Source organism: Kockovaella imperatae, assembly GCF_002102565.1.
Source record: "Kockovaella imperatae strain NRRL Y-17943 chromosome Unknown BD324scaffold_8, whole genome shotgun sequence".
Classification (NCBI taxonomy): domain Eukaryota; kingdom Fungi; phylum Basidiomycota; class Tremellomycetes; order Tremellales; family Cuniculitremaceae; genus Kockovaella; species Kockovaella imperatae.
This window is the reverse complement of record NW_019028948.1, coordinates 207,397-234,122: the sequence shown is the minus strand read 5'-3', so window position 1 is coordinate 234,122 and position 26,726 is coordinate 207,397. Positions and strand designations below refer to the sequence as shown.

General features: G+C 51.3%; 15 protein-coding genes across 15 annotated transcripts; 6 read left to right on the top strand and 9 right to left on the bottom strand.

Moving 5' to 3' along the window:
- Nucleotides 1-94: 94 nt before the first annotated feature.
- Nucleotides 95-658, bottom strand: BD324DRAFT_651544 (hypothetical protein; the record flags this gene model as incomplete). Its single annotated transcript, XM_022018350.1, has 3 exons — nucleotides 95-346; nucleotides 397-508; nucleotides 561-658. 3 exons carry the CDS (start codon nucleotides 656-658, stop codon nucleotides 95-97), a joined length of 462 nt encoding a protein of 153 aa, XP_021870405.1.
- A 620-nt stretch (nucleotides 659-1,278) lies between these two features.
- Nucleotides 1,279-2,368, top strand: BD324DRAFT_628239 (hypothetical protein). Its single transcript, XM_022016100.1, has 2 exons — nucleotides 1,279-2,189; nucleotides 2,225-2,368. Exon 1 carries the CDS (start codon nucleotides 1,552-1,554, stop codon nucleotides 2,182-2,184), a length of 633 nt encoding a protein of 210 aa, XP_021870404.1. The 5' UTR covers nucleotides 1,279-1,551; the 3' UTR covers nucleotides 2,185-2,189; nucleotides 2,225-2,368.
- Nucleotides 2,369-2,370: 2 nt separating this feature from the next.
- On the bottom strand, nucleotides 2,371-3,190 carry BD324DRAFT_487185 (hypothetical protein). Its single transcript, XM_022012920.1, has 2 exons — nucleotides 2,856-3,190; nucleotides 2,371-2,802 (listed from the first exon to the last, which is right to left on the bottom strand). Exons 1-2 carry the CDS (start codon nucleotides 3,146-3,148, stop codon nucleotides 2,595-2,597), a joined length of 501 nt encoding a protein of 166 aa, XP_021870403.1. The 5' UTR covers nucleotides 3,149-3,190; the 3' UTR covers nucleotides 2,371-2,594.
- A 123-nt stretch (nucleotides 3,191-3,313) lies between these two features.
- On the bottom strand, nucleotides 3,314-4,788 carry BD324DRAFT_651542 (hypothetical protein; the record flags this gene model as incomplete). Its single annotated transcript, XM_022018349.1, has 4 exons — nucleotides 3,314-3,557; nucleotides 3,607-3,878; nucleotides 3,926-4,730; nucleotides 4,778-4,788. The coding sequence occupies 4 exons, from the start codon at nucleotides 4,786-4,788 to the stop codon at nucleotides 3,314-3,316; spliced, it is 1,332 nt and encodes a 443-aa protein (XP_021870402.1).
- Nucleotides 4,789-5,347: 559 nt separating this feature from the next.
- On the top strand, nucleotides 5,348-7,209 carry BD324DRAFT_642506 (putative fumarate hydratase; the record flags this gene model as incomplete). Its single annotated transcript, XM_022017488.1, has 9 exons — nucleotides 5,348-5,462; nucleotides 5,590-5,914; nucleotides 5,951-6,224; nucleotides 6,272-6,361; nucleotides 6,410-6,588; nucleotides 6,637-6,888; nucleotides 6,935-7,012; nucleotides 7,063-7,133; nucleotides 7,184-7,209. 9 exons carry the CDS (start codon nucleotides 5,348-5,350, stop codon nucleotides 7,207-7,209), a joined length of 1,410 nt encoding a protein of 469 aa, XP_021870401.1.
- A 713-nt stretch (nucleotides 7,210-7,922) lies between these two features.
- Nucleotides 7,923-9,488, top strand: BD324DRAFT_580813 (peptidase M50B-like-domain-containing protein; the record flags this gene model as incomplete). The annotated part of the gene is made up of 10 exons (XM_022013465.1): nucleotides 7,923-8,083; nucleotides 8,261-8,306; nucleotides 8,355-8,374; nucleotides 8,433-8,451; nucleotides 8,509-8,592; nucleotides 8,635-8,694; nucleotides 8,735-8,863; nucleotides 8,925-9,020; nucleotides 9,075-9,156; nucleotides 9,196-9,488. The coding sequence occupies 10 exons, from the start codon at nucleotides 7,923-7,925 to the stop codon at nucleotides 9,486-9,488; spliced, it is 990 nt and encodes a 329-aa protein (XP_021870400.1).
- On the bottom strand, nucleotides 9,187-11,226 carry BD324DRAFT_487107 (UbiA prenyltransferase family-domain-containing protein). Its single transcript, XM_022012919.1, has 5 exons — nucleotides 10,662-11,226; nucleotides 10,256-10,512; nucleotides 10,104-10,203; nucleotides 9,912-10,045; nucleotides 9,187-9,817 (listed from the first exon to the last, which is right to left on the bottom strand). Exons 1-5 carry the CDS (start codon nucleotides 11,116-11,118, stop codon nucleotides 9,485-9,487), a joined length of 1,281 nt encoding a protein of 426 aa, XP_021870399.1. The 5' UTR covers nucleotides 11,119-11,226; the 3' UTR covers nucleotides 9,187-9,484.
- A 239-nt stretch (nucleotides 11,227-11,465) lies between these two features.
- On the bottom strand, nucleotides 11,466-12,303 carry BD324DRAFT_676089 (hypothetical protein; the record flags this gene model as incomplete). The annotated part of the gene is made up of 5 exons (XM_022018953.1): nucleotides 12,210-12,303; nucleotides 12,045-12,055; nucleotides 11,873-11,959; nucleotides 11,705-11,765; nucleotides 11,466-11,624 (listed from the first exon to the last, which is right to left on the bottom strand). The coding sequence occupies exons 1-5, from the start codon at nucleotides 12,210-12,212 to the stop codon at nucleotides 11,466-11,468; spliced, it is 321 nt and encodes a 106-aa protein (XP_021870398.1). The 5' UTR covers nucleotides 12,213-12,303.
- A 154-nt stretch (nucleotides 12,304-12,457) lies between these two features.
- Nucleotides 12,458-13,804, top strand: BD324DRAFT_580734 (hypothetical protein; the record flags this gene model as incomplete). The annotated part of the gene is made up of 4 exons (XM_022013457.1): nucleotides 12,458-12,563; nucleotides 12,678-12,815; nucleotides 12,909-13,133; nucleotides 13,200-13,804. The coding sequence occupies 4 exons, from the start codon at nucleotides 12,458-12,460 to the stop codon at nucleotides 13,802-13,804; spliced, it is 1,074 nt and encodes a 357-aa protein (XP_021870397.1).
- A 63-nt stretch (nucleotides 13,805-13,867) lies between these two features.
- Nucleotides 13,868-15,717, bottom strand: BD324DRAFT_486529 (kinase-like domain-containing protein). The gene is made up of 8 exons (XM_022012917.1): nucleotides 15,550-15,717; nucleotides 15,295-15,454; nucleotides 15,020-15,143; nucleotides 14,820-14,937; nucleotides 14,711-14,763; nucleotides 14,494-14,657; nucleotides 14,235-14,413; nucleotides 13,868-14,170 (listed from the first exon to the last, which is right to left on the bottom strand). Exons 1-8 carry the CDS (start codon nucleotides 15,590-15,592, stop codon nucleotides 14,121-14,123), a joined length of 891 nt encoding a protein of 296 aa, XP_021870396.1. The 5' UTR covers nucleotides 15,593-15,717; the 3' UTR covers nucleotides 13,868-14,120.
- A 337-nt stretch (nucleotides 15,718-16,054) lies between these two features.
- BD324DRAFT_628204 (hypothetical protein) lies at nucleotides 16,055-17,421 on the top strand. The gene is made up of 3 exons (XM_022016099.1): nucleotides 16,055-16,789; nucleotides 16,850-16,929; nucleotides 17,095-17,421. The coding sequence occupies exons 1-3, from the start codon at nucleotides 16,104-16,106 to the stop codon at nucleotides 17,367-17,369; spliced, it is 1,041 nt and encodes a 346-aa protein (XP_021870395.1). The 5' UTR covers nucleotides 16,055-16,103; the 3' UTR covers nucleotides 17,370-17,421.
- On the bottom strand, nucleotides 17,422-18,502 carry BD324DRAFT_628201 (hypothetical protein). The gene is made up of 2 exons (XM_022016098.1): nucleotides 18,336-18,502; nucleotides 17,422-18,267 (listed from the first exon to the last, which is right to left on the bottom strand). Exons 1-2 carry the CDS (start codon nucleotides 18,401-18,403, stop codon nucleotides 17,556-17,558), a joined length of 780 nt encoding a protein of 259 aa, XP_021870394.1. The 5' UTR covers nucleotides 18,404-18,502; the 3' UTR covers nucleotides 17,422-17,555.
- Nucleotides 18,503-18,817: 315 nt separating this feature from the next.
- Nucleotides 18,818-20,506, bottom strand: BD324DRAFT_628197 (hypothetical protein). The gene is made up of 10 exons (XM_022016097.1): nucleotides 20,291-20,506; nucleotides 19,859-20,117; nucleotides 19,727-19,804; nucleotides 19,659-19,683; nucleotides 19,593-19,611; nucleotides 19,484-19,538; nucleotides 19,420-19,437; nucleotides 19,040-19,372; nucleotides 18,985-18,991; nucleotides 18,818-18,922 (listed from the first exon to the last, which is right to left on the bottom strand). The coding sequence occupies exons 1-10, from the start codon at nucleotides 20,420-20,422 to the stop codon at nucleotides 18,889-18,891; spliced, it is 960 nt and encodes a 319-aa protein (XP_021870393.1). The 5' UTR covers nucleotides 20,423-20,506; the 3' UTR covers nucleotides 18,818-18,888.
- A 186-nt stretch (nucleotides 20,507-20,692) lies between these two features.
- On the top strand, nucleotides 20,693-23,614 carry BD324DRAFT_628195 (beta-lactamase-like protein). Its single transcript, XM_022016096.1, has 9 exons — nucleotides 20,693-21,078; nucleotides 21,152-21,289; nucleotides 21,347-21,684; nucleotides 21,730-22,160; nucleotides 22,215-22,511; nucleotides 22,573-22,827; nucleotides 22,886-23,027; nucleotides 23,086-23,324; nucleotides 23,392-23,614. The coding sequence occupies exons 1-9, from the start codon at nucleotides 20,777-20,779 to the stop codon at nucleotides 23,533-23,535; spliced, it is 2,286 nt and encodes a 761-aa protein (XP_021870392.1). The 5' UTR covers nucleotides 20,693-20,776; the 3' UTR covers nucleotides 23,536-23,614.
- A 533-nt stretch (nucleotides 23,615-24,147) lies between these two features.
- On the bottom strand, nucleotides 24,148-26,623 carry BD324DRAFT_486364 (casein kinase I). Its single transcript, XM_022012916.1, has 10 exons — nucleotides 26,281-26,623; nucleotides 26,026-26,066; nucleotides 25,896-25,965; nucleotides 25,696-25,844; nucleotides 25,490-25,641; nucleotides 25,352-25,434; nucleotides 25,131-25,301; nucleotides 24,900-25,072; nucleotides 24,723-24,850; nucleotides 24,148-24,662 (listed from the first exon to the last, which is right to left on the bottom strand). Exons 1-10 carry the CDS (start codon nucleotides 26,429-26,431, stop codon nucleotides 24,299-24,301), a joined length of 1,482 nt encoding a protein of 493 aa, XP_021870391.1. The 5' UTR covers nucleotides 26,432-26,623; the 3' UTR covers nucleotides 24,148-24,298.
- Between the last annotated feature and the right edge of the window lie 103 nt (nucleotides 26,624-26,726).

Sequence of the window (26,726 nt, the reverse complement as noted above, 5' to 3'; positions counted from 1 at the left end):
TGAGTAAGGACTAGGTCATGTCAGTCACACGCAATACATATAGACAAGCACTATCAATCTTGAAACCGAAACCGACCCATTGTTCTAGGTAGCATCACTTTGCCTTTCGCTTGTTCGGACCTTTGGAGCGATCCTCTGCGAGCTCCTTCGAGTGCTTAATGAGAGCGTCGTAATGATCCTCGCCGACCAATGTGGAGACGAGCTCTTCCGGCAAGCGTTGGCACATGGGATAGATCTCTGACGCTTCTGTCGTCAGGCAGCTTCTCGCCTGCTGGTCGCCATTTCGATACAATCGTCCAGCTTTGATCGAGGTCTCAATCAGAGGGGAGAAAATCCCGACAGGGGGCTGTTCATGGACTCTTAGCCTTGATTGTAATCTTATGCAGACAATCTCACCTTCTCTTCGCAGTGTCGCCCTACTACCTCCTTGGCGATGATCTTGTTAAAATGGTGGGGCATAACAAGAGGATCCGATTTTAGCATTGCGTACTTGATCACGTTCTTCGTGCTGAGGGGACATATATCAGCACCGCAAGGCCCTGCGATTGAGGATTACTTACTCCTGTGGGAGGTCCCTGTCGAGAGACATCCCATCGAAGACTGATTGGGCATTCCTCTTGGTGATAGTAATGTTCTTGTTACCAGAAGTTGAGGACATTTTATGGTTTTAGGAAAGAAAAAGGTGTTGTTGCAGGTAGTGTGGGAGAGGGTAGGTACCGTGAAATATGGGAGTTGGGGCCGGGAAAAGGGGGGGGGGGGCGAATTTGTTAGGTATGGCGTTGGATGTGGGCAGGACACGAGTTGCTCCAAGGTCACAGTGTAATTCCTTCGATTAAGATAGCTTGATGAGAAGTTGTGTGAATGACTAGGGGAATCGCAAGCGATGTGACTTTGTTCGTAGAGTAAGTCGCAATTGATTTGAACTTCGAGAGAGCTGGAGAAGAAGTTGGATGAACAGGCAGCCTTATATATCCATCAGCCTTTCCCATCGACATATAGAGACTGGACACACCCAATCTGTCCTAGTTTAGCCTCTTCCCTCTGATAGAGGCTGTCCCATTCATACAACCCGTGGTGGACTGAATAGTCAGCCAGTATCCTTCGTCGCAAGTCCCCTCTGTTGAATGTAACGCTATCTTTCTCCTCAGGTCTTGGCTATAAAGCTGTACAGCTTGCGAAGTCCAATCCCAATCGAGGTCTCGCTATCCCTCCACTTATCGTCCAGAAACAATTCAAATGCTGAAAATTACGTCCCAGTAGATCGATCCCATTCATACAGGATCAGCTGATGCGAGTCTCACCCTCTTCTCCTCTTTTATTTTTTGGGTGGTACATAGAGGCGAATTGTTTATCTGTGCGTGCTGAATCGTATCGGCTGCAACGTCAGGTTATAACGACAGCATTGAAGACAACTCCCCAGGACTTTGGCCTGTGACTTCTATCTCTCAGTCGACTTGAAAACTCTGCGCACAGTGCTTCCAAAATCATCGATTCTTACTTCACCCACACCCACTCCGATAACCGACCTTCCGCATCGACCTAGTCTTCATCATGGACTGCCCCTTGTATCCTTATAACACAAGAGCTGGTCACGATTACGGCGAATATATTGAGACGCGAATGCCGTGGCCACTGGCGGGCGAAGAATGGACCTGGATGAAGTTCTTCGTGCACGAGAAGGTCGTCAGGTATTTCCACCACTTTCGGAACACTTACGATCCTGAGGGAAAGATACGGCTTCGGGACCTTCCATGTCCTTATGGGCTTTATGAAAACGGCGCACCTCAACTATGGGAGCATTTTGATGGCTGGAAGCTTATCAAGAGAGAGGCTGAGGAGACGGTGGATGAGATCACGCAGCTACTCCACGGTGCAGGACTATCCACTGCAACTGAGGCGAAAATTACCGTGAGCGCCGCAATCGAGGGGGCGCCTACACCACTGGTCCTTCCGAAGGATGATATGAATGCTCCACCCTGGCTCATGAGCTCTCCAGAGGAGCACAAAAGATGGTACCCAAAGGCCAAAAAGACTCTCAAGTCAACGGGCCCGAAAACGCGACGTCGAGCCTCGAGGCCTGGAAAACAGCTCAAGACGGGACCGGCGAGGATGAAGCGGGAGAAGCAGAAGAGGAATGAGAATGCATCTGGCGCATCCCCGAAGGAAGTTGTGGGTGGGCAATAATGAGTGTGAGTAATGAATGGTTATGTTATCTTACAATCAGAACGTAGGATGAGAGCCGTCCAGATACGTCAAGAGGGAGAGAAGATGAAAGAAGTTGGCACGAGTACTATCGTTTCTCATTACAGCAATCACGATCTCATACACGCGCGTTATGCATTCAGACCTAAGCTGTTTTGCTAGCAAGGCCTGGCGTTGCCAGTGACACCATGACGTTTCACTGCATACTACGTCTCTGAATGAAAGGCAAACTCAATACACATGCACTCATATATCAGGCTCAGACCACTACATTTCTATCTCTCTGTCGAAACAGTACACTCGTCTGGCCTCATGCGGAGCAAGACGGCTAAGCTGAGCGCCCCTTCGAAGACTTATTTTCTTCTTCCTCTTCTCTTTCTCTGTCTTGCCTGCTAGCTAGGATAGCGGCGGTGAGTCTTTGAGAGAACAAGCCTGGAGGAGGCTATTGCACAAATGATGAGCTTGGACTGTGGAAGTGAAGGGAACTTTACCATGTACTGGCAGTACCGCCCTATTGCCTTGGCCAGCATTAGATCCCCGTGCTGTTGCCAAAATGGCCGGCCGAAGTGAATGATCATCAACTTGAAAAAGTCCTTGGTTCTAAGACATGTGACACTTAGCTGTGCAGCTTGCGACAATTGCGGGCCACTCACGTCTGATCCAGGTCTCGGTCCAAGGACATCCCCTGCAAGACTTCTCGCACTTTCTCCAGGCTCATATCCGGCTCACTAGCAGGACCAGGGGCGGACATCTTGTTCGGACTTTGAAAAGATGTGCAACGGAGCGGTGGGGCGGTGGTGTGTGGGTGCGTCTGTGCGTGTGTGGGTCTGTGCGTGTGTGGGTGTGTGGGTGTGTGGGTGTGTGGGTGTGTGGGTGTGTGGGTGTGTGGGTGTTCGACAGGGGTAGTTGTGGATGTTGAAGTAGAGAAGAGAAAAGACGAAAGCATTCGGGGCAGTATTTATAATGGCAAAGCTGGGGGTGTAAAGGGTTGAATGATTGCATCTACACATGACGTCCGACAGATGACGATGATTCTGGACCATGCATGCAGATCGGGAAGGGTCATCATCGTCTAAGTATGTTTCACTGCTCGACCTCTTCGTTATAACATCTAGAGCTGTCTCTCATCATCCACGAATACCCTGATCGACCCCCCACCCCATTTGAGCATGACCTTTTTCCCGCTATCGGTAGGCTGGCTGAAGGCAACATGGCCTTTACTCGGATCTATGGTCATTCCGTAGATCGTGTGTTCACAGGCAGCGTTCAGGAGAGTCCTCGAGAGCGACAAGTTCCTGTACGCCGGCACAGTGAACAGTCGGTGGATCCCTAGAGGCGTTGGTAGAAGAGTTGGACTGGGGAGGCATCGGTCAGTAGCATCCCGGTTGAGAGATGAGAACTCACTCGCATACAACCCCACCACCACTGTCCACCTGATGATCGACACTCTCCATTTCCTTCAGCACACGCATAGCTGTCTTGATGGGCTGAGCAACGACGACGCTGACGATCCTTTCTTTGTTTGAACCTTTGGCAGATGATCCCGGTCTGAGACGCTTTCCGGAAGGTGCAGGTGAGGTAGTGAGGAAAAGAAAAATTTTACAGGTATCGAGGATTGGTGTTGGAAGGGCAGGTGCAGATAGCACAGTGTCGACCATATGGCAGATCTCGAGAAGCTGAGGTGATGTCTGATCAGCGAGGAATATATTAACATCAGCTGTACACTTGCCTTGGTACCTCCCCATGATCCATCGCACATGACCACCCTACCCACGCCTCGCTGTTTACCCTGCCCAAACTCCACATCGCTCTGCACAACCGTCCATCCGCCGGACTTGACTTGCGATCTCTCTGACGACGATCCAGATACTCCTCTTGAGGCAGACTTTGAGGCTTTGGACGATTTTCCAAGACCATCCCATGGAATACCGTGAACAACCCTCAAATGATGCTTCGCATGCACCGATTCGTCCTCTCCTCCTCCACGAAGATACGACATAGAGCATTCTTTGCAGGTATGAAACAATGGCAGATGGGTGAGATGCATCTGAGTGAGATGCCGAGCAGATTTCGAGGATTCGGCACGTGCATTAGAGGCTGGTGCGGTCGTGGTGGGAGATGATACCGTATGAGTAGGTTTGAGTGGTCGCTTGGTGCTTGAGGGTATACCGAAGAAGCTTTTGAGGCTCGATTGTGTGCTCACCTGTCTGAGAATTGAGCTCGCGATTCCAGACGCCTTCTTGAGATCGATATCGTCTAATAGAGGAGAGGGTGAACTACGCCTCTGCATTGGTGACGATGATCCCGCAGCGAAAACATCTTCTGCCCGATCGGTCGACCCGTTTGGAGTTCCTAAGATAGAGGACAGTAAAGGTGAAGATGAACGAGGACCTGCGTCTTGAAGCAGCAGAGACCTATTCTGACTGTTGTCGTTGCTAGATGATCCCACGGGATCAGGAAAGAAAAGTATGGCCGAGCTCGAGGAAGAAGGCTTCGAGATCTTTCCGTATGTCCTGCGGATGATGGGCCTGCTTTCGTCGTGAGCTGCGGGTCATATCGAATCAGGGCGGCTCACTTCTCAGACATGGTCAGTACAGGATATGGGCACCAGATGGGCGGGCGAGTAGCAGCGGCAGACAAGACACGAGAGAGAAGATGTACAAAATTGAAATGATTTGGTGTGTAGACGCGATGAAAGAAAGCCAGTCGCGTCTGACCGGAATTGTTCGGAGATAGGCTGAGGAGTCACGTGATTCATCATGATTCAATGCGGACCGACCCGATATCTTCGTTTTTGCCAGCGCTCACGAGGCCAGCGATCACCGTCCACCTTGACCGCCCTGCCTGCCTCCCTCCCTCACTCACTCACTGACGTTCCTCGCCTTCCATGATCCCCAGATTGGCTTCAAGATCGGCATCTGGCGTGAGTGACAGCAGCCTCGGGTATGCGATGGACTAGCTATATCCATTCTTGTCTCCTCTCTCTCTCTCTCTCTCTCTCTCTCTCTCGGCTAATGGGATCTACTGTGATATCCGAATGAAATCATGAGACACTGCTGACTTTTTGGCTGCTTGGCTCCGTCACCAACAGCTCTCGAGACTCGCTGCATCTCCCTCTAGAACTTTCGCATCTACCTCATCTATAATGGCGGCGAAGCAGCAGTTCCGAAAGGAGAAAGACACGTTCGGGGACCTCCAAGTCCCAGCGGAGAGGTATTGGGGTGCTCAGACACAGAGAAGTTTGATGAATTTTGATATTGGTGAGTGGTGGTGACGTGAAGCTATGTGTCAGACTATGGCTTTGTCCTAGTCTGTATGATGTGCGAGCGACGCTGCCCGCTACACTTTCTCGGAACTCCCATACCTTTTACTGACTTGGCGCTTCAGGTGGTCCCACTGAACGCATGCCGCCTCCCCTGATCAAAGCCTTTGGAGTTCTAAAGAAGGCAGCCGCTACTGTCAACACAACCTATGGTCTTCCAGAAGATATTGCCAAGGCCATTGCTGCCGCTGCGGATGAGGTCATTTCTGGCAAATTGATTGACGAGTTCCCGTTGGTCGTCTTCCAAACTGGATCTGGAACTCAAACCAACATGAACGTCAACGAGGTCATTTCCAACCGAGCCATCGAGATGATGGGAGGCGAGCTGGGAAGTAAAAAGCCCGTTCATCCGAACGACCACGTCAACATGAGTCAAAGTTCAAATGATACGTGAGTAGACTTTTGATGCAACGCTGACTGGGTCAGATTCCCCACCGCTATGCACGTCGCTGCTGTTGTTGAGATTAATTCGAACCTCCTGCCAGCCATGCAGGAGCTTCACGATGCTCTGTTGGAGAAGCAGAAATCTTTCGAGAACATTATCAAGATCGGACGTACGCATCTTCAAGATGCGACCCCCTTGACTCTGGGCCAGGAATTCAGCGGATACGTCACTCAGGTTGCTAGAGGTATCGACCGTGTCAAATCGACAGTCAAACATCTCAGCATGTTGGCTCAAGGTGGTACAGCTGTTGGTACCGTGAGTCGTCGTTGGTCATATCGAGTTTCAAGGCTGATTTTCATAAGGGTTTGAACACCAAGAAAGGCTTTGACGAGAAGGTCGCCGCAGAAATTTCGAAGATCACTGGATACGAATTTGTTACTGCGCCTAACAAGGTGAGTCGGCTTCACTGTCAGTATATTCCTAGCTGAAGGCACCTCCAGTTTGAAGCCCTTGCCGCGCATGATGCCGTTGTCGAAGCGTCCGGAGCTCTCAATACCGTCGCCGTCAGCTACATGAAGATCGCCAACGACATCCGATTCCTTGGATCTGGACCTCGCTGTGGTCTTGGCGAACTCGACTTGCCAGAAAACGAGCCTGGTTCGTCCATCATGCCTGGAAAGTGAGTCAGAGAAGCTTTCAAGCCTGGGCTTTGCTGACTCGTCTCAAGGGTCAACCCCACGCAGTGTGAAGCTTTGACCATGGTCGCCGCCCAGGTCATGGGCAACAACACTGCTATCACTGTTGGAGGTGCTACTGGACACTTTGAGCTCAACGTCTTCAAGCCCGTCATGATCAAGAATCTGCTCCAATCCATCCGTTTGTTGGCAGACGGCTCCCGAAGCTTTACAAAGAACTGCGTGGTCGGTATCAAAGCCAACGAAGAGAGGATCAAGAAAATCATGAACGAGAGTCTGATGCTGTGAGCTACTTTGCCCAGGGCAAACCCCGTAGCTGACAAACATCAGGGCCACTTGCTTGAACAGTGTCTTGGGTTATGACGATGTTGCCAAGATTGCCAAAAAGGCCCACAAAGAGGGTCTGACGTGAGTCGGTTCGAATTCCAAGAAGAAGGCTGATGCTGAACCGAGCACAGCTTGAAGGAGTCTGCTATGCAGTTGAAGGCTCTGTCATCGGAGGAGTTCGATGCCAAGGTTCGACCTGAGCGTGAGTACCACTTTAACACAGACTTTGAATCGAAACTGATAAATCTCCAGTTATGCTTGGACCTGAGGATCCTTAGCTTGGGAAGCATCCAAATAGTAGCTAGAGCTGAGCATGCATTCCTAGAGCAGAGGCTCTTGGTCCTTGATCGAGTAGTTGACATTTGGTCAAGAAGTTGACATTTGATCAAGAAGTCACCAGCATTTGAGGTAGATTTGATGAGCCAACCCGCGACTGATTTTGGGATTTTGAGTGGACCGCCCGCGGAGATCATGTCGAGCAGGGGGATGAGCCGCGCGTGCGAAGGCTGTATCAAGTCGTACCATCGAGCTCAGGAGCAGTAAGGGTTCCAAGAGCCACATACCACTCAAGGCGTTGGTACAAGCTGTGTCTGTGTTTGTGTGTTCCGTGTGCCACTCTAAAACCCCCACCTCGCCCTTCCTTTGATGGCTCTTTCCACAACATTCAACACATCATCTTCCTCCTCATCCTCTCTCACAACTCAACCTATCACCTGTCTATATAGTATCGTCCAGCAGCCTGGAGCACCTCGGGAGGACGGACGACAACAAGACCACCAATCACCCCTCTTGACTGGCGTTACATCCTCCATCACCACCTACTTGATCGCCTTGAGGTCCTTGTTTCAGTCGCAGGTTCATTTGTTGACTTCATCGACCATGTCCCCTATCATCCCACTGGGTAGCGACGCGCTGAACCCAAGTCTAAACGGAGACTACACATATCTCGAACATGTTATGAAGCGAGCCGTCCCTGAGCGATTACGAGTCAATGATACTCAAAAGTGGGTTGATTCCTCCATCACCCCTTTCAGTCTTTGGCGCAGCCACTGATTCTCTACTATCGTTGCCCGACGATCCTTGTGTCGCTCATACGTCTAGGGTAACGCTCATCGTTGCGGGCAGCTATGTGGTGGCTATAGCAATCCGTGAGTTCTGACGGTTTTCCTGACATTTCTCCCGTTGACGTGACTGTCTCAGTGGTGAGTTGTAGCCTGACAGACGCTTGATGCGTTAGCTAGCTCTCATCGCGCTGATAATACCACGACAATCATAGTGGTGAGCCCTGGTATACTATGTCTTCATCCAGCTGACTATTCATCTCGCCAGGCACGTGCCGATCCTTGAGAAACTCCTGTATCCCTTCAAGCTACTAGTGAGCTCAAACTTTCCATTCATCGTCCGAGCTGATCGTCGTCCCCAGGTCGTCGGTATGCACGAGCTGTGAGTTGACCTCTTGTTGACGAGACATGGGCCTCAACACTGATGGTCATCTTTTGAGATGCCACGCTCTGGCTGGAGTTTGTCCTTGACCCTCTCGTCGATCCTAGAGGCTGACCATACCTTATTATCCTCAGGTTCTCACTTGCGCGAAGATTGAATCGATCGAATTGGATCCGAACGAAGGAGGGTCGACGAGGATGCGAGGAGGTATTCCTGCCGTACGTCGGAATCCTCGACGTCCGCTGATACCATCCGATCAGATTACTCTGCCCGCAGGTTATCTCGGTTCATCACTCATTGGCGCCGCCTTGATCACAGTCGTGAGGCTGTCATGAGATGACTGCGCTAATGGAATCGCAGGGATTCGACACTTCTGCCTCAAAAGTCGCGGCGATCGTCCTTTTGGTGCTGTGGGCGATTACACTGTACTGGGCTCGGCGATCCTGGGTGGCGTACGCCACGATTCTGATGATGGCGGCTCTGATAGTGGTGAATCGACCGGACCTGTCGTACATTGCGAGCTGATCGTCCGCCTTGGGGGTGATACTAGATCACCTGGCTCGTCGCGCACTCTGTGGCCCTTCGCTTCTTTATCCTCTTCATTGGCGTCATGTCTTGTCTATATGCCATTTGGGACATCATCGATGTGAGCCGTCTCACATGTGTAGGGATAATGTCCAAAGCTGATTCCTCATCGTAGGACACGCTGGCTCGGAAGGTCAACTCATCAGACGCGAGCGAATATGCGCATCTGATTGGGTGCTGTGGATCGAGATTTTGGGGTGAGCCTTCATACCTTTTGATTGACTCTCATCTTTCAGGCGCGTTTTGGCTCTTGCAAGCTTGTGTCTTTTTTGTGGCTGGTATTCTAGTCGGTATTGTCGTGTTCCGAGATTCTTGGGAGCAGCAGAGGGAACGCGCAGATAGATTTTTGGGAGGTAAGTCGACCACTGCATCGTTAGTGCTGACCATCCTCAGGCACTCCTTGAACACAGCAGGGACTATTCTTGTAGACCAAAGAGCCAATGCAATGTCCGTCTTCTGCCCCTATTGGACTCCCCATTATAGACACCCCCTTCTCCCGCCAGGTGGCGACCGTCGAGATCCGCCCTAGTACAGACCCGGCACCATGACCCTGCTGACATAGTCGGCAGCTATACCAAGCCATACTAGACCCCCAAGCCAACCATTGCTGCAAAACTTTTTCCACAGGTCGGGTCGGCTGTCAAAATTGACCGTCTTGCACTGCCATCCAAGGTGCAATGCCGTTCCAGCACATGAAATGGCATAGTACCATGGTCCTAGCCCAGCCAAATGTCCGGTCAAAGTCATGAGGCCCACGAATGATGCACTGAGGGAAGAAATGAGCGTTCGAGATGCTGAATCTGATGGGAATCGAAGAGCGATAGATTTGACTCCGACCAGAATATCGTCTCGTTTGTCCTGCATAACATGGCAGAAACATCAGCGAGGAGTTCCCAGATGAGATGCATCGAAGGGGGACCTTTCTTTGATGTTCGGAGAATTGTGACCTCACCTGATGCGCGTAGATTGTATCATACATGACACACCAGAGTACACCGCCGATGTACATGGGGACAGTGACTACCCAGTCGACGGCTCCAGTGACAGCAGACCATCCAAGGAAGGCTCCCCAATTGAATGCGAGGCCTACATACCGGGACCGTTAGACTCCACCCGACTGCTTATGATGATCAAGGAGACCCACCCAGGACGAATTGAGGGTAGTATGTAATGCGCTTCATGAATGGGTAGACAACTACCAGTCCAAGACTAGAAGCACCCAAGACGATAGAGTACCAGTTGAGCTGAAGGGGCCGGTATGTCAATTTTGTCGAGTCCTTCCGACGACCTACTCACTTGAGTCAACACTAAGAGTCCCACGCTCAATTGAGCGCCCAGGAAGGATAGTGCCTGAAACTGAGTCATATCGCCGTTGGCTAATGGTCTCCATCTGGTCCTCTCGACGGCTTTATCAAACTTCTGATCCCACATATCGTTGATTGTGCAGCCTGCTCCTCGCATGACCATGGCTCCCACCGCGAAGAGAGTCATGTAAAAGGCAGGAACAGTAGGTGGAAGGTGGTGGACTGTTGATGCCATGGTAATGGACCAGGCTGGAGCGAGTTAGCGAGCAAGTTTTGCATTTTGCAGCTGCTATCATCGTCTCAGAATGGAGGCGAGAGCGCCGCGGAGTTCATGGGCCGCCAGAGGTACAAGTGACCACGATGAGACGACACCTCTCTGTCGAGGAAACAACACTCACCACATGGCCAATAAAGCAATATCCAGCCTATAGGCTTATCCACCCGGGATATTAACAAATAAGGCTTCGCTCCAGCCGCCCATCGAGGTAAGACCTTATCCCAGATTGTCGGCGGACTAGGGACTTTGGGAAATGCAAGTTCAGTGACGACTCCGGGAGGAGACGGCGTAGAGGAGGGTGTGGTGCTTCGTGAGGATGATGATCGATGCCTTGTCGTTGATGCATGGAGATGGGGCTGGAAGGTCACTGGAGGAGTGATTGATGAGCGAGAGAGGGAAGAGCAGGAGGAGGAGCTCCTCCGTGAAGGAAAAGGTCTGAGAATACATGGAATGCTCGATGCCCGAAATGCGAGACTGGCGAGATTGGCTCTTGGGCAGAGGTTGAGCACGATAGGCAGACGAGGTGTTGTTGCCCGGACTGGTCGACTGCAGCTCGCTAGCATCCCTGTCGAGATCATCGTGACAGAGCGAGGCGTACTTGACTCCTTGCCAGTCGATGTGTAGACAACAGGATGAGGTTGATGTGCATGTGCTGAATTTCGGGAAATGCCAATCGGAAGTACTAGGTATCTCCTCTCGTATGCGCCGCCTGGAACGCTTGACCAGGAGACCCAAGGCGACAGCGAGGCTTGAAGACTCGCAAAATGCCTCTCTGATGGTACGGTATCTATACAAATGGATGCATCGTCGACCTCCTGTCCGCGAGATGTGCTCTGTGTACGATTCTCGCTATCGACAGAATCCAATACTCCCCCCCGTCAAGCCTACTTCTTCCCCTCGTTGGCCTCTGTGATGAGAGGATCAGCTACATTTTCAACCCTCGACATTGATCTGAGGGGCTCAGGTGTCCGCCCAGCTCACCTCTCCTCGTCGCGTCCTCTAGTAGATTGGTATCGACGCTCCGGGCTTGCATTTTGACATAACGCACGACTGATCCTCGGATAAAGCAATTCTTCACCGCCATCTGCACCAGCGGACCAAGTCAGCATCACGAGATCGGGTAGAGTCCAATCCGTGGAGGGACTCTGTGTGCGAGGACTTCACCATGTGCGGATGACGTTCTGGGTTCTCCACGGATATCCCATCCAAGCGAATGTTGAGAAATCTGAGGGTTGGTGAGCTTTGGGAGAGTCGCAGGCAGAGGGTTCTAGAGCGTATGATGCGACGTTTCGTGGACTGATGACCACCTCGAGATTCCGCTCTTTCACTCACTGGTCGACGGACTTCAATGTCCCTGTTATTGAGAGATCATTCTTCAATTCCACCGTTATCACCTGGTCCGTGAGTGTTTTGAAGAATCTATGGGGTGGGTTAGCAAATTATTTGGCAGAGTAGAGCCTCAGGCTCGGACTGGAGAGGTTCATATGGATGTAAGTCAACTCACGAGAAGATGAGCTGAAAGAAGGGTCAAAACTCAATGTCAGCGGACAGTGTTTCGTTACGAAGCAAAGGGCGAGGCAACAGAGGATTCTAGACTTCCAACAAGACAGCATACCGCAAGACATCATAACTCCCCTTGCCGTGCATTGCTACTCCACACGACACTCACCATGTCTCTAGCGCACCCGGTACGTAGATCTGCAACTCCCTACCGAGACCGTAGACGTAGAGTGAAGAGTGTCAGGAAACGGTCTTTGTGAGCTGAAAACGTCTTACGTAAACATTCGTACAAAAGTCGTTGATGTCTCTTCTCTGCAACTTACATCTCTACGAGGACTGGAGCTTGTAAGGCGCACACGGCCGACAGGGAAGAGCAACTACCATCCCAGACAGAGTCTTGAGTGACTTTGATCCGTCATGTCGGAGGACGGACACGCCTCTTCCTCTCCCGGACCCAGCCAAGGTGATTCAAAGCTTTCCATCTACCTCGTCAACGGTGTCGGAACAGTTTGGGAAGCTCAGAGTAAGTGCAGCGCTATGCGATCACAAATTTGTCCAATCTCGGGAATTCTTGAGGCAGCGAATGGAGTAGAGTGAAGACGGATAGCGCAAGGTGCTGATCCTCTCTGCCGCTCAGCTGCCGCCATCCTCCACTGCACATATGGTATCTCGGGTCTGCGAGCGGGAACATTACCTGGTGTATCGCAGCAGAATGTTTTCCTAGGTTTGCCAGTGACGTTGACAAAGGAAGAGACGGCGTGGTGTGTGATCAATGGTGAGTCTCTGCTCTGTGCGATTTCCGCGCTCCTTTGAGACCTCCTCAAATCCCATAGATCGAGGACAGATACTGAGCGACACTCCATGTCAGGTATCGCCCAACTCGTCCCTCTTCATTCTGACCTCCCTGATCCATCTCTTTCGGATATCTCCTCGAACACTCAACACCGTATCGATCGAATACAGTCGTACCTCCTTCGTCAATCTCAAGATAGCGCTCGGAAAGCCTCAATAGCGAGAGAAGCGTATGAAAAGGGAGGCGAGAAAGCGAGATTGAAGAGGGAAGCAAGGGCAAAAGCCAAAGCTGAGAAAGAGCGTTTGAGAGCGGAACAGGATCCAGAGAGTCTCCTTCTTCAACCCAGGAGCGATGACCAAGGTCAAGGCGACACGAATAGGCGACCTGCTGAGGCTAGCTCGTCGCAGCAAATCTCCCCGACTGACCCACCAAAGATGCAAAGTCACAGCAAATCCAATCCTATTTACCCTCACGAGGTCCCCTCACATCCTCTCTTTCCCGATCTAACATTCGCCAAACCCATCACCCGCCTTCCTCATCGACTCTTTCCCTTCCCACTTACCGCGCGGGACAGAGCGTTATTGGATACGTTTAAAGCCCTACATGACCGAGGGTACCGGATAGGTCTGGGACCTCGATTCGGAGGCGAGTACCTCGTCTATCCTGGTGACTATTTACGGTACCACGCACATTTCACGACTCAGGTGTTGGTCAGGGACGAATGCATACGACCTATGGAGCTCGTCGCTTGGGGCAGGTTAGGGACAGGGACGAAGAAGGCGGGTTTATTATGCTGTTGGGATGATGAGAGGGGCGACGAAGAAGAGCGTGAGGCAGATGAGCGGGAGCAAAGGGCAAAGGCTCTGGTGAAGCTTGAAGGGAGAGACGAGCAAGAGGAGGATCAGCATGAGGCAGGGCCACTCGAGTATCAGGTAGAATTTTACAGTCTGGAATGGGCCAACTTTGGTTGATTAAAGTGGTCCAGTGTAAGCCGGGAGTGTCCCATGTATGGACATCAGACGCATTATCGAGCTCAAAGACCATCTTCCGATGCCATACGATACATGGTCATAACATGAGTCGGACTGCGTGATGATCATGACGGGGTAAGGAGAGAAGAAGGGTAAGGGCGGGGTATATGGAGGAAAAGGAAGCGGGTAAAGACCACAAACAGGAAGAAGACGGAAGGAGGGGCAGGCGAATGACAACGCCAATGCTGAGGGGAATTCGTAACGAGATGTAGAACTATCACGAGCTTGAGCTTGTGCTGCAGCGCCATGCGCCACACTACGCCGCCATGGCTTGAGCAAAGTAAGGGTGCTGCAGAGCTCGTTTGGCTGAGGAAGGACATACGTCGCGAGTGAGCATGACTTTCCAGAATAGTTCTCATCGACCACTCACCGGAGATCCGCTTTGCGGGATCATATATCAAGGTTTGAGCCAAAAGATCCAAACCATTGTCATCGAGACCTTTAACACTTGCTTTAAGGTCCGTAGCGTGCCATTGGGGGAAAGTGGCTTTGTAGTCGGGTAAGGATTTGACGCCTGGCCAAACGTCCTCGTCAGGCGTGCCGAGGAGACTGAGGGATAGTTATCAGCAAGAAATCCTGGCAAATTCGAATGTCGCTTCGCTCCGTGCGCCGCGCGCGCCCGCACTCACCGGAAGATTCTGAAAATCTCATCAATCTCAGAATCTCCAGGGAACAATGGCGCCCTCATCGCCATTTCCGCGTAGATGCAACCGACGGACCACATGTCAATGGCGGTGGAATAGTGTCGAGATCCAAGGAGGACCTCGGGTGCACGATACCAGAGCGTAACGACCTAAGCACGTCGTCAATCCCACTTCGGCGATAGAGGCTGCGAGATGAACTCACTTCGTGCGTATACGTCCGGAGGGGGATGCCGAAAGCTCTCGCGAGACCAAAGTCTGTATCTTCCCATCAGCTTGGACTTCTTCCCTCGAGAATGTGGGACCAAGCTCACCGGCAATCTTGAGGTTTCCCTCCTTGTTGATCAACAGGTTTTGAGGTTTCAAATCTCGATGGAGAATACGGTGCGCGTGACAGTAGTACAGACCCTTGATGAGCTGGTATGTGAATTTCTGCCCGAGCGTGAAGGTGTCAGCCTTTTTGTCTGATCGGTTTCAAGGCCAGGAGGAGAAGCAGCATCGAATTTGTACCCACCTTGACCATCGTTGGTCCCAGTCCATCCTTGTCTCCGATAGAATCCATGTATCGCTTCAAGTCGAGATCTAGGAATTCGAACACGAGATAGAGTTTGGCATCGGAGTGGACGATGTCTAGGAGTCTGCCAAATTACACGATCAGCGATGAAGCAACGGAGGGTGTGAGGTTGTCAACAAAGTTGTATAGAGCTGCTAGCTGGAACCAAAACGGTGATCTGCACTGAGTCCCGCTTCGCATCGCTTACACGCAAGGAGCCGACCTTCGCTACTCACTTGACGATATTATCATCCTTGCTCAACTCTTTGAGCAGACTGATTTCCCTGATGGAGGTCGATGGAACACCCTCATCCTCCGCTTCCAAACGGATCTTCTTCAACGCGACGATTCCTCCCGTATTGACATCTCGAGCCTTGTACACCACTCCGTACGTTCCTGGATTCATGTCAGCATACTGCGTCGACTTGTCAGGCAGACCACAGAGCCGCGACATGCCACTTCCATCCAACGCGCTCTCTCCTTAGACTCACCCTCTCCAACCTTTTCCAGCTTTGTGTAGTTCTCAAGGGACATGTTGATGAGTTCAAGGGGAATTTCAATGGGCTCGAGTTGCAGATGTTGCTTGATGCCTTGTTCTGACGTCGATCAGAATCGAGACGAAGTCCACTTGGGAATGTTTGGTCAAAATCTCCAGAGGGTGCTTCCGCAATGTGACACTATCTATCGAAGCCTCTTCACGCGTATATTATACCAGAGATAATCGTCTCGAGCGCAAGAGTAAACCGTTGTCTTACACCAGTGCCAAACGGTATCCAGAGGTCGTCTAGAAGTCCAGTGACACTATGCTTTGGGTTGATGATGATGATGGTGATCGTTCAGACCTTGAACTCCAACGTTTACTTTCCAGATGAATGGAAAAAGCCAAACGCGCCCCCGCGTCTACCCAACCCCCATTGCTGACGTAATGACCCAACACGCGGCGATGTCCGCCAACGATTTCCTCGATCGCATTTCCAGAGACAGGCTCTAATGCTCATTGATCACTTGAAGAGAGCCAGAGAGAGAACAGCAGTTGAGCCTCATCATGTCCTGCGCGGTGTCTGTATCCTGCTCATCGAGGCGAGGCTTCATCTTCTGCCTCGCTTCCAGCTCACAACGACCAGTGGTCCCGTGTTCGCTCCCAACTGCCTTCCCAGGCACTACCTCTCGACGAACCATGTCGAGTTCTGCCAATTACACTCCATCAGCCAAACGATTCGGCAAAGTATCAGAGCCTGAAGCTACGACTGGCGGTACCCCATCTTCATTCTCTCGGAAAAGACGAGATCCACCCTTTCGACACGAGTCCAATGTCCGGACCGAGTTCTCTCGGGAAGATCTCCTGAGGCACTTTGGCCATCCACATGATGGGACGGTCAACTTTTTCGGATACCTCAATAGGACGGGGAAATCACCGTCTCGTATACAGATCGATGCGGAGTTCGTCTCAAAGATCGAGAAGACTAGCTCTGAAGATGGTCATCCCGGACGAGCTCTTGAACGACCCCCTCCTCCTGACTCACCTCCACATCCATTATCCACGATCATAAGTAACGTCTTGGTCTTTCATAATTCTCAGCCTGCTTGGCGATCCAACGGAGAATTATGGCTACATTCTGGCGCAGAACATTTGACGAAAGATTGGCATGGGCCACGCAAGAATATCGGTAGACCGATACCGATTTTCCAAGGAATGTTGGGAAGGAAACTGTTCGAGTTTGCGGGTTGGTGGTGAGTGTACATGCATGCCTGAGGAACGTAGACATGAACTAAATCTTGGTCGTTCAACAGGCTTCTTGACAGGATCGAAGAGGTCTCACCCCGTTCTGAGGCCTTACTGGAGATTTTGGAGACCAAGCAAGCATCGTTCAGTGAGTGCACATTGGACTCGATCTTAAGCCCAAGTTGAACCTGTGTTCTCAATCTTCAACGCTCATCCTCCTTCTCCATCCATCTTGCTATACACCGTCATTCTATATCCCCCTACCCCTCTCATCCATTCCGTCGCACCATTTTTCACCCTCATCCCTATCCAGGCTATAGGAGGGGTCGTACCCCCGCTGCATGGACACAGGCTTTAGACGCGACATGGCTCAAATTGTTCTTCAAGCCTGCCCCGGCATCAAGCGATCACTACACTGAGCTCAGATCACCTCTTAGTCTCAAGGGTCTTTTAGACAATGAGGTGGAACGGTATATGCTTCAGGTTGGCGGGCTGAAAGACGAGCTCGAGCTGCTGGAGGAAACGGTACAACAGAGACGGAAAGGTCTCCTAGCGTTCATCGACAGCAACACGAGAGTCAGAACGTGAGCCTCGATGTAGCTCGCGAAGCCATTCAGCCATGTATCGCTCTCCTGTCAGAACATGGCAGGATATTCCATGCATCAGTCAGGCTCTAAGCGTTCTCTCCCATCCGATTGAAGCTGAGCACGGGAGGCCCCTAAAAGCCAACAGGCCACCAAAATGGCTCCGTGACATTGAGCCCTTTTCTCCAGCTCAGACCTGCTGTCCTCCACTCATTTCAATGACAGTACCCGTCACCCAAGTCAAGTCGATGATATTGGCGATGGCTGGTCCAATGTCCGAGGGGAGACCGACTCGTCCGAGAGCGATGGTACTCGCGATATGTTTGTTCGTGTCCTTGTCATCTCTGACTCGACCACCCCCAAAGTCTGATTCGACAGCTCCGACCCTTGCGCAGATGGCTCTAATTCCCTTGGATCCAAGTTCCTTGGCGAGGTATCGAGTCCAGACCTCTATACCTCCTTTCAATCCGGCATAAACCCCAAGAGGAGGTAGAGAGAACCTGGCGAGACCAGACGATATGGTGATGATTACCGACGTCTTTTCTTTGAGAATGGGAGCGACCAATTGAGTCAAAAGGATCGGCGCCTTGAATTGAATATTGTACAGGTCATCGATTGTCTGAGCATTGATCTGCCCAAATGGCGTAATGGATCCTATTCCAGCACAGGGGATGAAGATGTCAAGTTGAGTATAACCCCAATCTTTCAGGATAGATTGGAGAGATGAGAGAAACGTATCGTATTTGTCGAACTCAGTGACGTTGAGTTGGAGACTGGCTGCTTTGGCACCGTTTCCCAGGGATTCAACGGATTCGATCACCGCAGGAGGTTCTTCAGGATGGGAGTTGTACGTGAAGACGACAGATATCCCCTTTTCAGCCAATGCGAGGACGATGGATTTCCTGAACGGCAGCGGCAGATGCAAGGTGAGCGGGTGACAATGTAAAGGACGAAATGGGTTCAGACTTACCCGATACCTCTGTTTCCTCCTGTGACGAGAGCTACGCGGGCTGCTTGTGGTTGCTGTTGAGATGACATGGTGTCGTGAGTGGATGCTTGTTGGGGTGAGGTTCTTCAGACTGGTCAGATAGACGATTGAGAGAGCGAATGTTGCCTTTGTCTCAACGCTGTCTTATATAACAATCCCCGAACGTCATGTACTCAGAACACGTGATAAATAACAATGTCCGAAATCTCGGGGACCGGCGTGGAGGTGGAGGGGCGAGGGGAAGTGGAGGAAGCACCCACAGGCTCGGCCAAATGCTCACGGCCCTTATCATGCATGACCATAATCGGCACGGCACAGGTACCACCACGGCATAGGCTCATGCAACAACCCGGGTCCGGAATGCGTCACCACGTCCCGGCAGCAAATGGAGCTGACCAGACTGATCCTCACATGATGGCGTCGTCCAGCGGCGTTTATGCGCTGACGCTCAGTCTGGTCCACTCAATGCTCTGCTCGATACAGTGTGCATGGCGATAAAGCTATACAGTTTCTACGGTGAGACAACGCATAGTCGTCAAAATTCGTCTGCGCGTAGACCTTTACGGAACCTGTGGGCGAGACAACGTCAGTAACAGGACTGAAGGCACCGTTGACAGAGGCGGTGTCTCACTTTGATTCTGTGACACTGGTTAGCAGATCCCGTGCATCCGATGCATGCCACTCACTATACGGTCCGCTGGCCCTCGTTCGATCATCTCCACCATGTCTCCTATCACCCTTGACGACATTCTTCATCCGTTCCCATCGTTGAGTCGCATCACCTGCGCCGTCTGCTCCCAGTCGCTGAGGTCCAGCGTCCTTTGCCTCACGATGTAATCGCATCGGTTGACCATCCTCCATGTCCTCGGTGGGAACTTTGTATACTTTTTGTTGCCCATCTCGATCATGTTGATCTAATGGATCGACAACTGGGTGATCTTGAGACAGGTCAGCATCGGCGTCGAGACCTGCAAATTTGCGTTCGCGAGCATCTTCTTCAGCCTCGATGTGTGCGTGGTCTGCGGGCGTATCAGTGCGAACAATGCAAGCGGTCTTGTAGGCTGACGTCTGAAATGTTCGATATCTGGGCAGATGGTCAATCTTGAATCCGAACATATGACTCAACTCACCCTCTGGATGAGTGTACGACTCGTCTGTCTGTGTCTCGGGAGTGCTGTGGTATAGCTGGCGGAGATTAACAAGTGTTCTCGTTCAAAAGAATAGCTGCGTATCGTTCACCTCTTCATGATGCAGGAAGCTTTGCCTCATGTCAGCTACGTGCAACTCGAAGTCCGTCAAGCTCACTATTCGGACTCTTCGTCGTAGTGGTCTGCCCGAAAGCTTCAGTCTCAGTCTCCGAAATTTGCACTCACGCCCTAGATCCTTGTATCCTTCGAAACTGGGCAATCCATCCGGTCCACCATCCATGAATTCCTGAAGCGAGATTTTGCCTGGTGATTTTGATGAGTGACTTGATATGTCAGAGGCAAGAGGGTACAACACACCATCCCCATTCTTGTCCAGTTTCCTCAATACCTCATCGACGATAGGTCCTGCCCTTTCACCCAGAGCTTGACTTTTGCTTTCGCCCTCAGACGCATGATCGGCATGACCGTGCTTGCCTTGCTTCGGTATGACGGAATGATGGTGGAGCCCGTAGACAGCTTCAATCTCGGCTCTGTCCCATACGTTGTTCAAGTCCAGATCGTGAATTTTGAAGAATGATTCGAGGTCGAATGAGTCAATATGATGTTCCGTGTGCATCTGAGAGGGATGCAAAGTGGTCAGCCGCTGGTCCAGAAAGGCGCTCGGACTTCGAGGCGGAGACAGCCATCGGCAGAGGTTACTGGACGACGAAGCGTTCTCGTCCAGTACCCAGTGAGCATGTTGCTCTGACATCGCATGCTCCACCAGTCCGCAACAAGACTCCCACTCACATGCCGCTCAGCATATGGCATTCCCGCATCATTCTCGTCATTCAGGTCGAACGAATGGTCCGAATGAGCCACCGCGAGTGAAACGAACACGCAGAGGGTGAGCTGGTGTATCGACCAGCTACGTGAGAGCATGATTGATGTTGAGTTGGATGACTTGTTCTTGTCTCTATGATATGTATAGGTGTGCAAGTGTCGAGTCGTGGACCGATGATGAAGTGAACGATGTAGCTCGTCGCGGTCTCACCACGCGACTTTTTGTTTTTGACTTTTGGATTAGGAATTCGGTGATTAGTGTCTGTTTACTAATGAGCATTAGTAAATGAGTTTCTAATGACCATTTCTCGGATCCGAAAGACCGGGAATAGGTCCAACTTTCGAGAAAGGCTCAATGTTAATCGGTCCAGTTCGTTCTCATCTTCCTGGGAGTTCGTAGGTCCAGTCAGACAGCCAGGTGCAGCCGCCTCCTATAGTATCTCATCAGCAAACATGAGGAGACAACATCATCATCATCATCGCCGGAACGATCCCACGGGCAGATCATCTCCAGTCCAAATTATCTCGACGGGAGGTCAAGATGGACCGAACGGATCCTCTTCCTCTTCTCCACCATTGACCATTACAATGTTAGGCGCTGGTCAAGAAGTGGGACGATCATGTTGTGTTCTGGAGCACAGGGGCAAAAAGATTGTCTGTGATGCGGGATTACATCCTGCTCATCCCGGGATGGGCAGTCTCCCGTTCATCGATGAACTGGATTGGTCCACGGTCGATGCGATATTGATCACTCAGTGAGCCCTACGCTTAGACAAAGACTCTCGCATAGCCCGCTCCGAGGCGACGGTCCGCTAATTTCAAATGCAGCTTCCATGTCGATCACGCTGCGGCACTCCCTTATATCATGGAGAAGACGAATTTCCGTGACGGACATGGCAAGGTGTACATGACTCACGCGACAAAGGCCATCTACGGGCTGACCATGATGGATACGGTTCGCATCAAGTGAGTCGAAGGCCTCACATATACTCTCAATGGAGTCTGCTTATTGACTCCACCCAGTGATCAGCAGGAAGATCAGTCTGGGAGGTTATACGACGAAGCAGACGTTCAAGCCTCTTGGGAATCTACCATTGCAGTCGACTATCACCAAGATATCGTGATCTCTGGGGGATTAAGGTTCACGCCCCATCATGCAGGCCACGTTCTCGGCGCTGCCATGTTCTTGATTGAAATTGCCGGACTCAAGGTCCTCTACACGGGCGACTACTCCCGTGAAGAAGACAGGCATTTGGTCATTGCAGAGGTCCCGCCCGTCAAGCCTGACGTGATGATATGCGAGAGCACGTTTGGCGTGCATACGTTACCTGACAGAAAGGACAAGGAGGAACAGTTTACGAGTGAGCTGCAAAGGGCCACGGCCGTCCGCTGACGCTTCTTTGCAGCGCTTGTTGGTAACATTGTCCGACGAGGAGGAAAATGTCTCATGCCGATCCCTTCGTTCGGGAACGGACAAGAACTTGCGCTTCTCCTGGACGAGTACTGGTCAAATCATCCCGAACTCCAGAACATCCCCGTGTACTTTGCCTCTGGTCTGTTCCAACGTGGGATGCGAGTCTACAAGACCTATGTACACACCATGAACGCCAATATTAGAGCTCGATTCGCAAGACGAGACAATCCATTCGATTTCAAATATGTCAAGTGGTTGAAAGACCCAAGAAGGCTGGACGATCATCGTGGTCCTTGTGTCGTCATGGCGTCCACTCAATTCATGAGTTTTGGACTGAGTCGAGGTTTGTTGGAGGAGTGGGCTCCGGACCCAAAGAATGGAGTCATCGTCACAGGTTACAGTATAGAAGGGACCATGGCGAGGGTACGCGTCATCTTTGAGATCAATCGGTCGCCTTCGCTAACGTGGCTCGCTTAGACACTTCTTGGCGAGCCGGAGACCATCGAGTCACTCAAAGGAGGGACCATTCCTCGTCGATTGACAGTCAAGGAAATTTCATTCGGTGCTCATGTGGACTATGCTCAGAACTCAAAATTCATTCAAGAGGTCGGTGCTCAACACGTCGTTCTGGTCCATGGCGAGGCGTCTCAAATGGGTAGACTGAGAGCAGCATTGAGAGATACGTACGCTACCAGGGGACAAGAAATCAATATCCACACGCCGAGGAATTGTGAACCTCTCACCTTGACTTTTCAAGCGGAGCGAATGGTCAAGGTGGGTCGTCATCCGATCTTTGCTGCATGCTGGTCGTGCTGAAGCTGACGTTGACTGCTAGGCGATCGGATCCCTTGCCGAGACGCGGCCTGAACATGGCATGCCAGTCAAGGGGCTTCTCATCTCCAAAGACTTTTCTTACACCCTTTTGGACCCCAAAGACCTGTACGACTTTACGGGGCTATCGACCAGTACGATCGTCCAGAAACAGAGCATACCCATCAGCGTCGATTGGTCCGTGGTCAGATGGCACCTGGAGGGAATGTATGGTGAAGTCGAGGAGGGCATGGATCCATTTGGACGACAGAGCCTGACAGTGAGTCTCGGTGGACAGCCATGAAGCCGTCAGAGACGGAGTTGATATGGCCTTGCAGATCATGAACGCTGTGACATTAGCCTCGGTCTCTTCGACCGTTGCAGAGCTTTCTTGGTCCTCATCCTCTGGAAACGATATGATTGCGGATTCTGCCCTCGCTATCTTATTGGGCATAGACTCCAGTCCAGCCACAGTGAAACGTGAGTCGCAACCCCCCTTTCTTCCGTTCCAAATAACACCATGGCTGACATTTTGCAGTCACCTCGAATCCTCACCCTCATGCCCACCACTCACATGCTCACTCTCACGCAAACGGCCATTCTCATTCCGATGGTGACAAACCATACCTCACGTCGGAGTCCGAACATCTCCTCTTATTCCTCAAGTCACATTTTGGCAATGTTACTGTCCCGTCCGGATCCGACGACGAGGATGATTTATGGGTCATGGATGTCAAGGTGGATAATTCCACTGCCAGAGTGGACCTGATCTCCATGGTGAGCTAGCTCGTATCCGAAGTGCCATTTTTTTTGGGGTAGCGCTTTTGCTAACCCTGCACGTCAGCGAGTCGAGAGTGATAATACCGATCTCAAACGTCGAGTTGAGAGTGTCGTCGAAATGGCCTTGACAACGATCAAACCCCTCTCGCTGGCATTCATAGGACAGGGACTAGATCATGTTCATTCCATCGGTCAGACTGTCGCGTAACACCCTCTTTGCATTTAAAGTGTTGTACATTATCTCTCAATTCGTTTTAACTTTTCTGCATGCATTCGTGAATGTGAGACATGCATAGATTGGACTAGAGAGTTTCAGGTACGAAGGGGTCGGATATGTAAAGGAGCAGCGTTTGAGAGGTATTGAGGGAAAAAAAAGAGGATGATCGGTAGAGTTGTGTCGGATGACTCCCCATGAAGGTCACGTACCGTGTGGGGCGAGGGCGCCTTCTACACAGGGACATCCACTGACAGATGACCATTGTAGTCGACGCTCATGGGGGATCATCCGAGGATTACAAGAGGACACAGCAGCAGGCAAGGGTGACCCAAATTTATAGTCTTGATGTATCGTTTTCCTTAAGAGTCCAGCGCGCGACTCGGTGTATCGGTGATAGCATGGTAACCGTGAAGCGTAATTTTTCTTCTATCATAATGTCGGCGGGGCCATAACGCAGATGACGAGAGGAAAGGGGTATAAGGGGAAGAAAGAGAGAGAGAGAGGGAGAGAAAGCGAGAAACAGAGGCGTAGGAGCTGATCCGACAATATTCGTTGGTACGGTACAAAAAAGAAAAAAGGAAGAAAGAGAGAAAACCAGAGACGAGAACTTGAACAAGGGCGTCGGGGTAGTGACTCGATGACGAGAGGCTGGAGGGAAGGAGAGGATCGCGGTGAGAAGACGGTTGATGAGATGCCAGGGATGTGATCCAGTCCGGAAACGGGATCGGGTTCGGGTGGTGGGCAGCAGCGAGCGCTAGCGACAACAGCCACATGAGATCAACCTCATGAACCCATTTCCACCTTTTTGCTGTTGATAATCCCCTTCGCCCATTCTTTGACTCGAATTTGCCGTGTTTCCGCCTTGTCCATTGACAGTCATTGGCGCAATGGGTTGAAGTCCAGCCTGTGATGGGATAGCCATATTGGAAGGATCGTACGGCTCTCGTCCACCGTCTCGAGCAGAATCGTGATGAGCTGGATTCGCAGAAGCGAACGGATGTCCCTGAGCAGATTGACGACGGGAAGTGGGAAGTGGAGAAGGCGCTGACACTCCGACTATGGCTTGATTGGAAGCATTTGGTAAAGGTCCACTTTGACCCGCGGATTTGCGTTGTTTCCTGGCAGATCGGATCCGTGTCAGTGAAACCTTACACTTTAGTGTACGGAGGCACACTCACAGCGGTGATGCACCTGGACCACCGGAGGGACCGCTTCGCATCCTCTCCATACGATCCTTGTAATCTTTCTCTGGCCGTGTACGACCTTCACGCCTGCTAGCCTCATTGGTGGTAGACGCAGCGGCCGTCTTAACACTGAATCAACACCAAATCAAGCGCACTGGTTGACCAACTCACGCTGCTCGTCTCCCAACCTTTTCCATTATTCAACAGCTGCCAATCGTACACTTGATCATCCTCATCCCCATTGTTCTTCATGGCAGTCAAGAAGAGCTCTCTCAAAAAGTCGTAATCGGGCGTCTCGTCAAATGTAAGTTTTCGAACATAATTGAGGTAGATGGCGAACTCCTCTGATCATGGGCGTAAGCGTGTCGTTCTGTCACGGCCTGATCTCACACCACCACTCACGCGGATACCCATCCACCAACTCTGGTATCGGTGTGGTCTGCTTTTTCTCGCCAATCTTTTCGTACTTTTGCTTGTTAGTAGCCGCTTTGAGTCCCTGCCAGGGCAGACCTCCACGTAAGAAGTAGAAAAAGACATGTCCGAGCGCTTCGAGATCGTCTCGCCGGGATTGCTCTGGAGAGAGGTTTGAGCGATAGGTCAATCACAAGCCAGCACGCGCTCACCTCGACCGAGATGTGTGTTGATGCTCATGTATCTCGCTGTCCCGCTCAGACTCTTCCTCTCTCTATACGGGATGTGCTGTTTGCTAGAGGCCAAATGTCAGATGAGGCACACATGCTTGGATGTCTTGTCAAACTGACGTCTTTGGATCTCTGTACTGCTTGGCCATTCCAAAGTCGACTACATGGACCGTCGTGGCTCCTTTGGTGCCCGGTCGCCCGATCAAAAAGTTGTCTGGTTTGATATCTCGGTAAATGAGGTTCTTCTCATGTATAGTCTGGACTCGAGACAGCTGATTGAAGTACATGAGCCATGTGTATCCTGTCATTTCATCATGTCGCCTCACCATTTGTCTCGCAGTCATGCAACACGTCTTGACGCTAAACTTTCGTCCGCACATGTCAAACAAGTCCTCAAGCGATGGTCCAAGGAGATCAATGACGAGTATGTTGTGCAGACCCTCTTGACCAAAGTAATAGACCTGAGGAATGCCAACTGATCACGGTGTTAATCGAGCATGAAGCCGGCCATGGGGTTTACGCTCACCACAACCAGAGAGGATCTTGTAACTCCTGTACTCGTCCCTCAACTGCGGAGCATCCGACTTGCGTGGTTCCTAGAATTGTCCTGTGAGTCCCACCCTCTTCCCCTACAGATCTCAATCGACTCGGCTCACGAATTTTATGGCGACGGTTTGAGAGTTGAGAAGATTGGTACCTGTAGTGAGACAAGGGAACATCAGCGGACTGTGCGTGCCGGATTTAGACACCGGGGCAGTCAAGTTGCTCGCGAGACCAGGTTGGAACCAAGGCCAATTTAGCCCGCAAAGAAGCAGCGAGGGCATAGAGGAGTGAGGCTCGGTTGGCCTTTGAACGTCCAAAAGATGATGGCGCCGTTCACTGAGGCTCATGAAGCATCCACCCAGACTCACCCTCGAAAATGACGCCAAAAGACCCTTCTCCAATCTTTTTGCCGACTTTATAATGCACGCCCACGATATTACTCGAGCTCGACGAGTGGGATCCACCGGAAGAGAGATGGTTCGCAGGGTTCGAAGACCCAATGACGTGTGTAGTGGCCATGATGAGTCAAACGTCGAAAGATGAAAGTGAGAAAGGGAAGACTTGTGATGCTGATGAATGAGGAGGAGGGGATTGCAGCGAACGAACCCCCCGCGTTGGAAAAAAGGGGGAGGAGGGGGGAGGCAGGGAGAGGGGTACTGAGTCAAGGAGGTGGTTCTGATGAATGAATGAATACGATATGGTCCAAGAAGTGTCGACAGTCTGTCCAGTGCGTATCACGCGACCCCTTCTATCCCTCTATAGCCCCACTGTATGATGTTGTTCAAATCGCACTGCAGACCTCTCCTCTCTGAGA

Coding starts and splice junctions, on each gene's coding strand:
- BD324DRAFT_628201 (XM_022016098.1), bottom strand. CDS start 18,403: ATGTCATCTCAACAGCAACCACAAGCAGCCCGCGTAGCTCTCGTCACA. Junction 18,268..18,335: donor GGAGGAAACAGAGGTATCGG/GTAAGTCTGAAC, acceptor GCTGCCGTTCAG/GAAATCCATCGTCCTCGCAT.
- BD324DRAFT_486529 (XM_022012917.1), bottom strand. CDS start 15,592: ATGTCCCTTGAGAACTACACAAAGCTGGAAAAGGTTGGAGAGG. Junction 14,658..14,710: donor TCCGGACGTATACGCACGAA/GTGAGTTCATCT, acceptor CGACGTGCTTAG/GTCGTTACGCTCTGGTATCG. Junction 14,414..14,493: donor GAGATTTTCAGAATCTTCCG/GTGAGTGCGGGC, acceptor ACTATCCCTCAG/TCTCCTCGGCACGCCTGACG.
- BD324DRAFT_628239 (XM_022016100.1), top strand. CDS start 1,552: ATGGACTGCCCCTTGTATCCTTATAACACAAGAGCTGGTCACGATTAC.
- BD324DRAFT_628197 (XM_022016097.1), bottom strand. CDS start 20,422: ATGCTCTCACGTAGCTGGTCGATACACCAGCTCACCCTCTGCGTGTTC. Junction 19,805..19,858: donor ACTGGACAAGAATGGGGATG/GTGTGTTGTACC, acceptor CAAAATCACCAG/GCAAAATCTCGCTTCAGGAA. Junction 19,684..19,726: donor AGGATACAAGGATCTAGGGC/GTGAGTGCAAAT, acceptor GCTTTCGGGCAG/ACCACTACGACGAAGAGTCC.
- BD324DRAFT_487185 (XM_022012920.1), bottom strand. CDS start 3,148: ATGCTTTCGTCTTTTCTCTTCTCTACTTCAACATCCACAACTACCCCT. Junction 2,803..2,855: donor GACCGAGACCTGGATCAGAC/GTGAGTGGCCCG, acceptor CACATGTCTTAG/AACCAAGGACTTTTTCAAGT.
- BD324DRAFT_628195 (XM_022016096.1), top strand. CDS start 20,777: ATGAGGAGACAACATCATCATCATCATCGCCGGAACGATCCCACGGGC. Junction 21,079..21,151: donor GATGCGATATTGATCACTCA/GTGAGCCCTACG, acceptor TTTCAAATGCAG/CTTCCATGTCGATCACGCTG. Junction 22,828..22,885: donor TTGGACGACAGAGCCTGACA/GTGAGTCTCGGT, acceptor ATGGCCTTGCAG/ATCATGAACGCTGTGACATT.
- BD324DRAFT_486364 (XM_022012916.1), bottom strand. CDS start 26,431: ATGGCCACTACACACGTCATTGGGTCTTCGAACCCTGCGAACCATCTC. Junction 25,845..25,895: donor CAAGATCCTCTCTGGTTGTG/GTGAGCGTAAAC, acceptor CACCGTGATCAG/TTGGCATTCCTCAGGTCTAT. Junction 24,663..24,722: donor GGTCCAGGTGCATCACCGCT/GTGAGTGTGCCT, acceptor CCGATCTGCCAG/GAAACAACGCAAATCCGCGG.
- BD324DRAFT_628204 (XM_022016099.1), top strand. CDS start 16,104: ATGTCCTGCGCGGTGTCTGTATCCTGCTCATCGAGGCGAGGCTTCATC. Junction 16,790..16,849: donor TTCGAGTTTGCGGGTTGGTG/GTGAGTGTACAT, acceptor GTCGTTCAACAG/GCTTCTTGACAGGATCGAAG. Junction 16,930..17,094: donor GACCAAGCAAGCATCGTTCA/GTGAGTGCACAT, acceptor ATCCCTATCCAG/GCTATAGGAGGGGTCGTACC.
- BD324DRAFT_487107 (XM_022012919.1), bottom strand. CDS start 11,118: ATGATCTCGACAGGGATGCTAGCGAGCTGCAGTCGACCAGTCCGGGCA. Junction 10,513..10,661: donor ATTGCTTTATTGGCCATGTG/GTGAGTGTTGTT, acceptor AACTCGCTCCAG/CCTGGTCCATTACCATGGCA. Junction 9,818..9,911: donor ATACAATCTACGCGCATCAG/GTGAGGTCACAA, acceptor CATGTTATGCAG/GACAAACGAGACGATATTCT.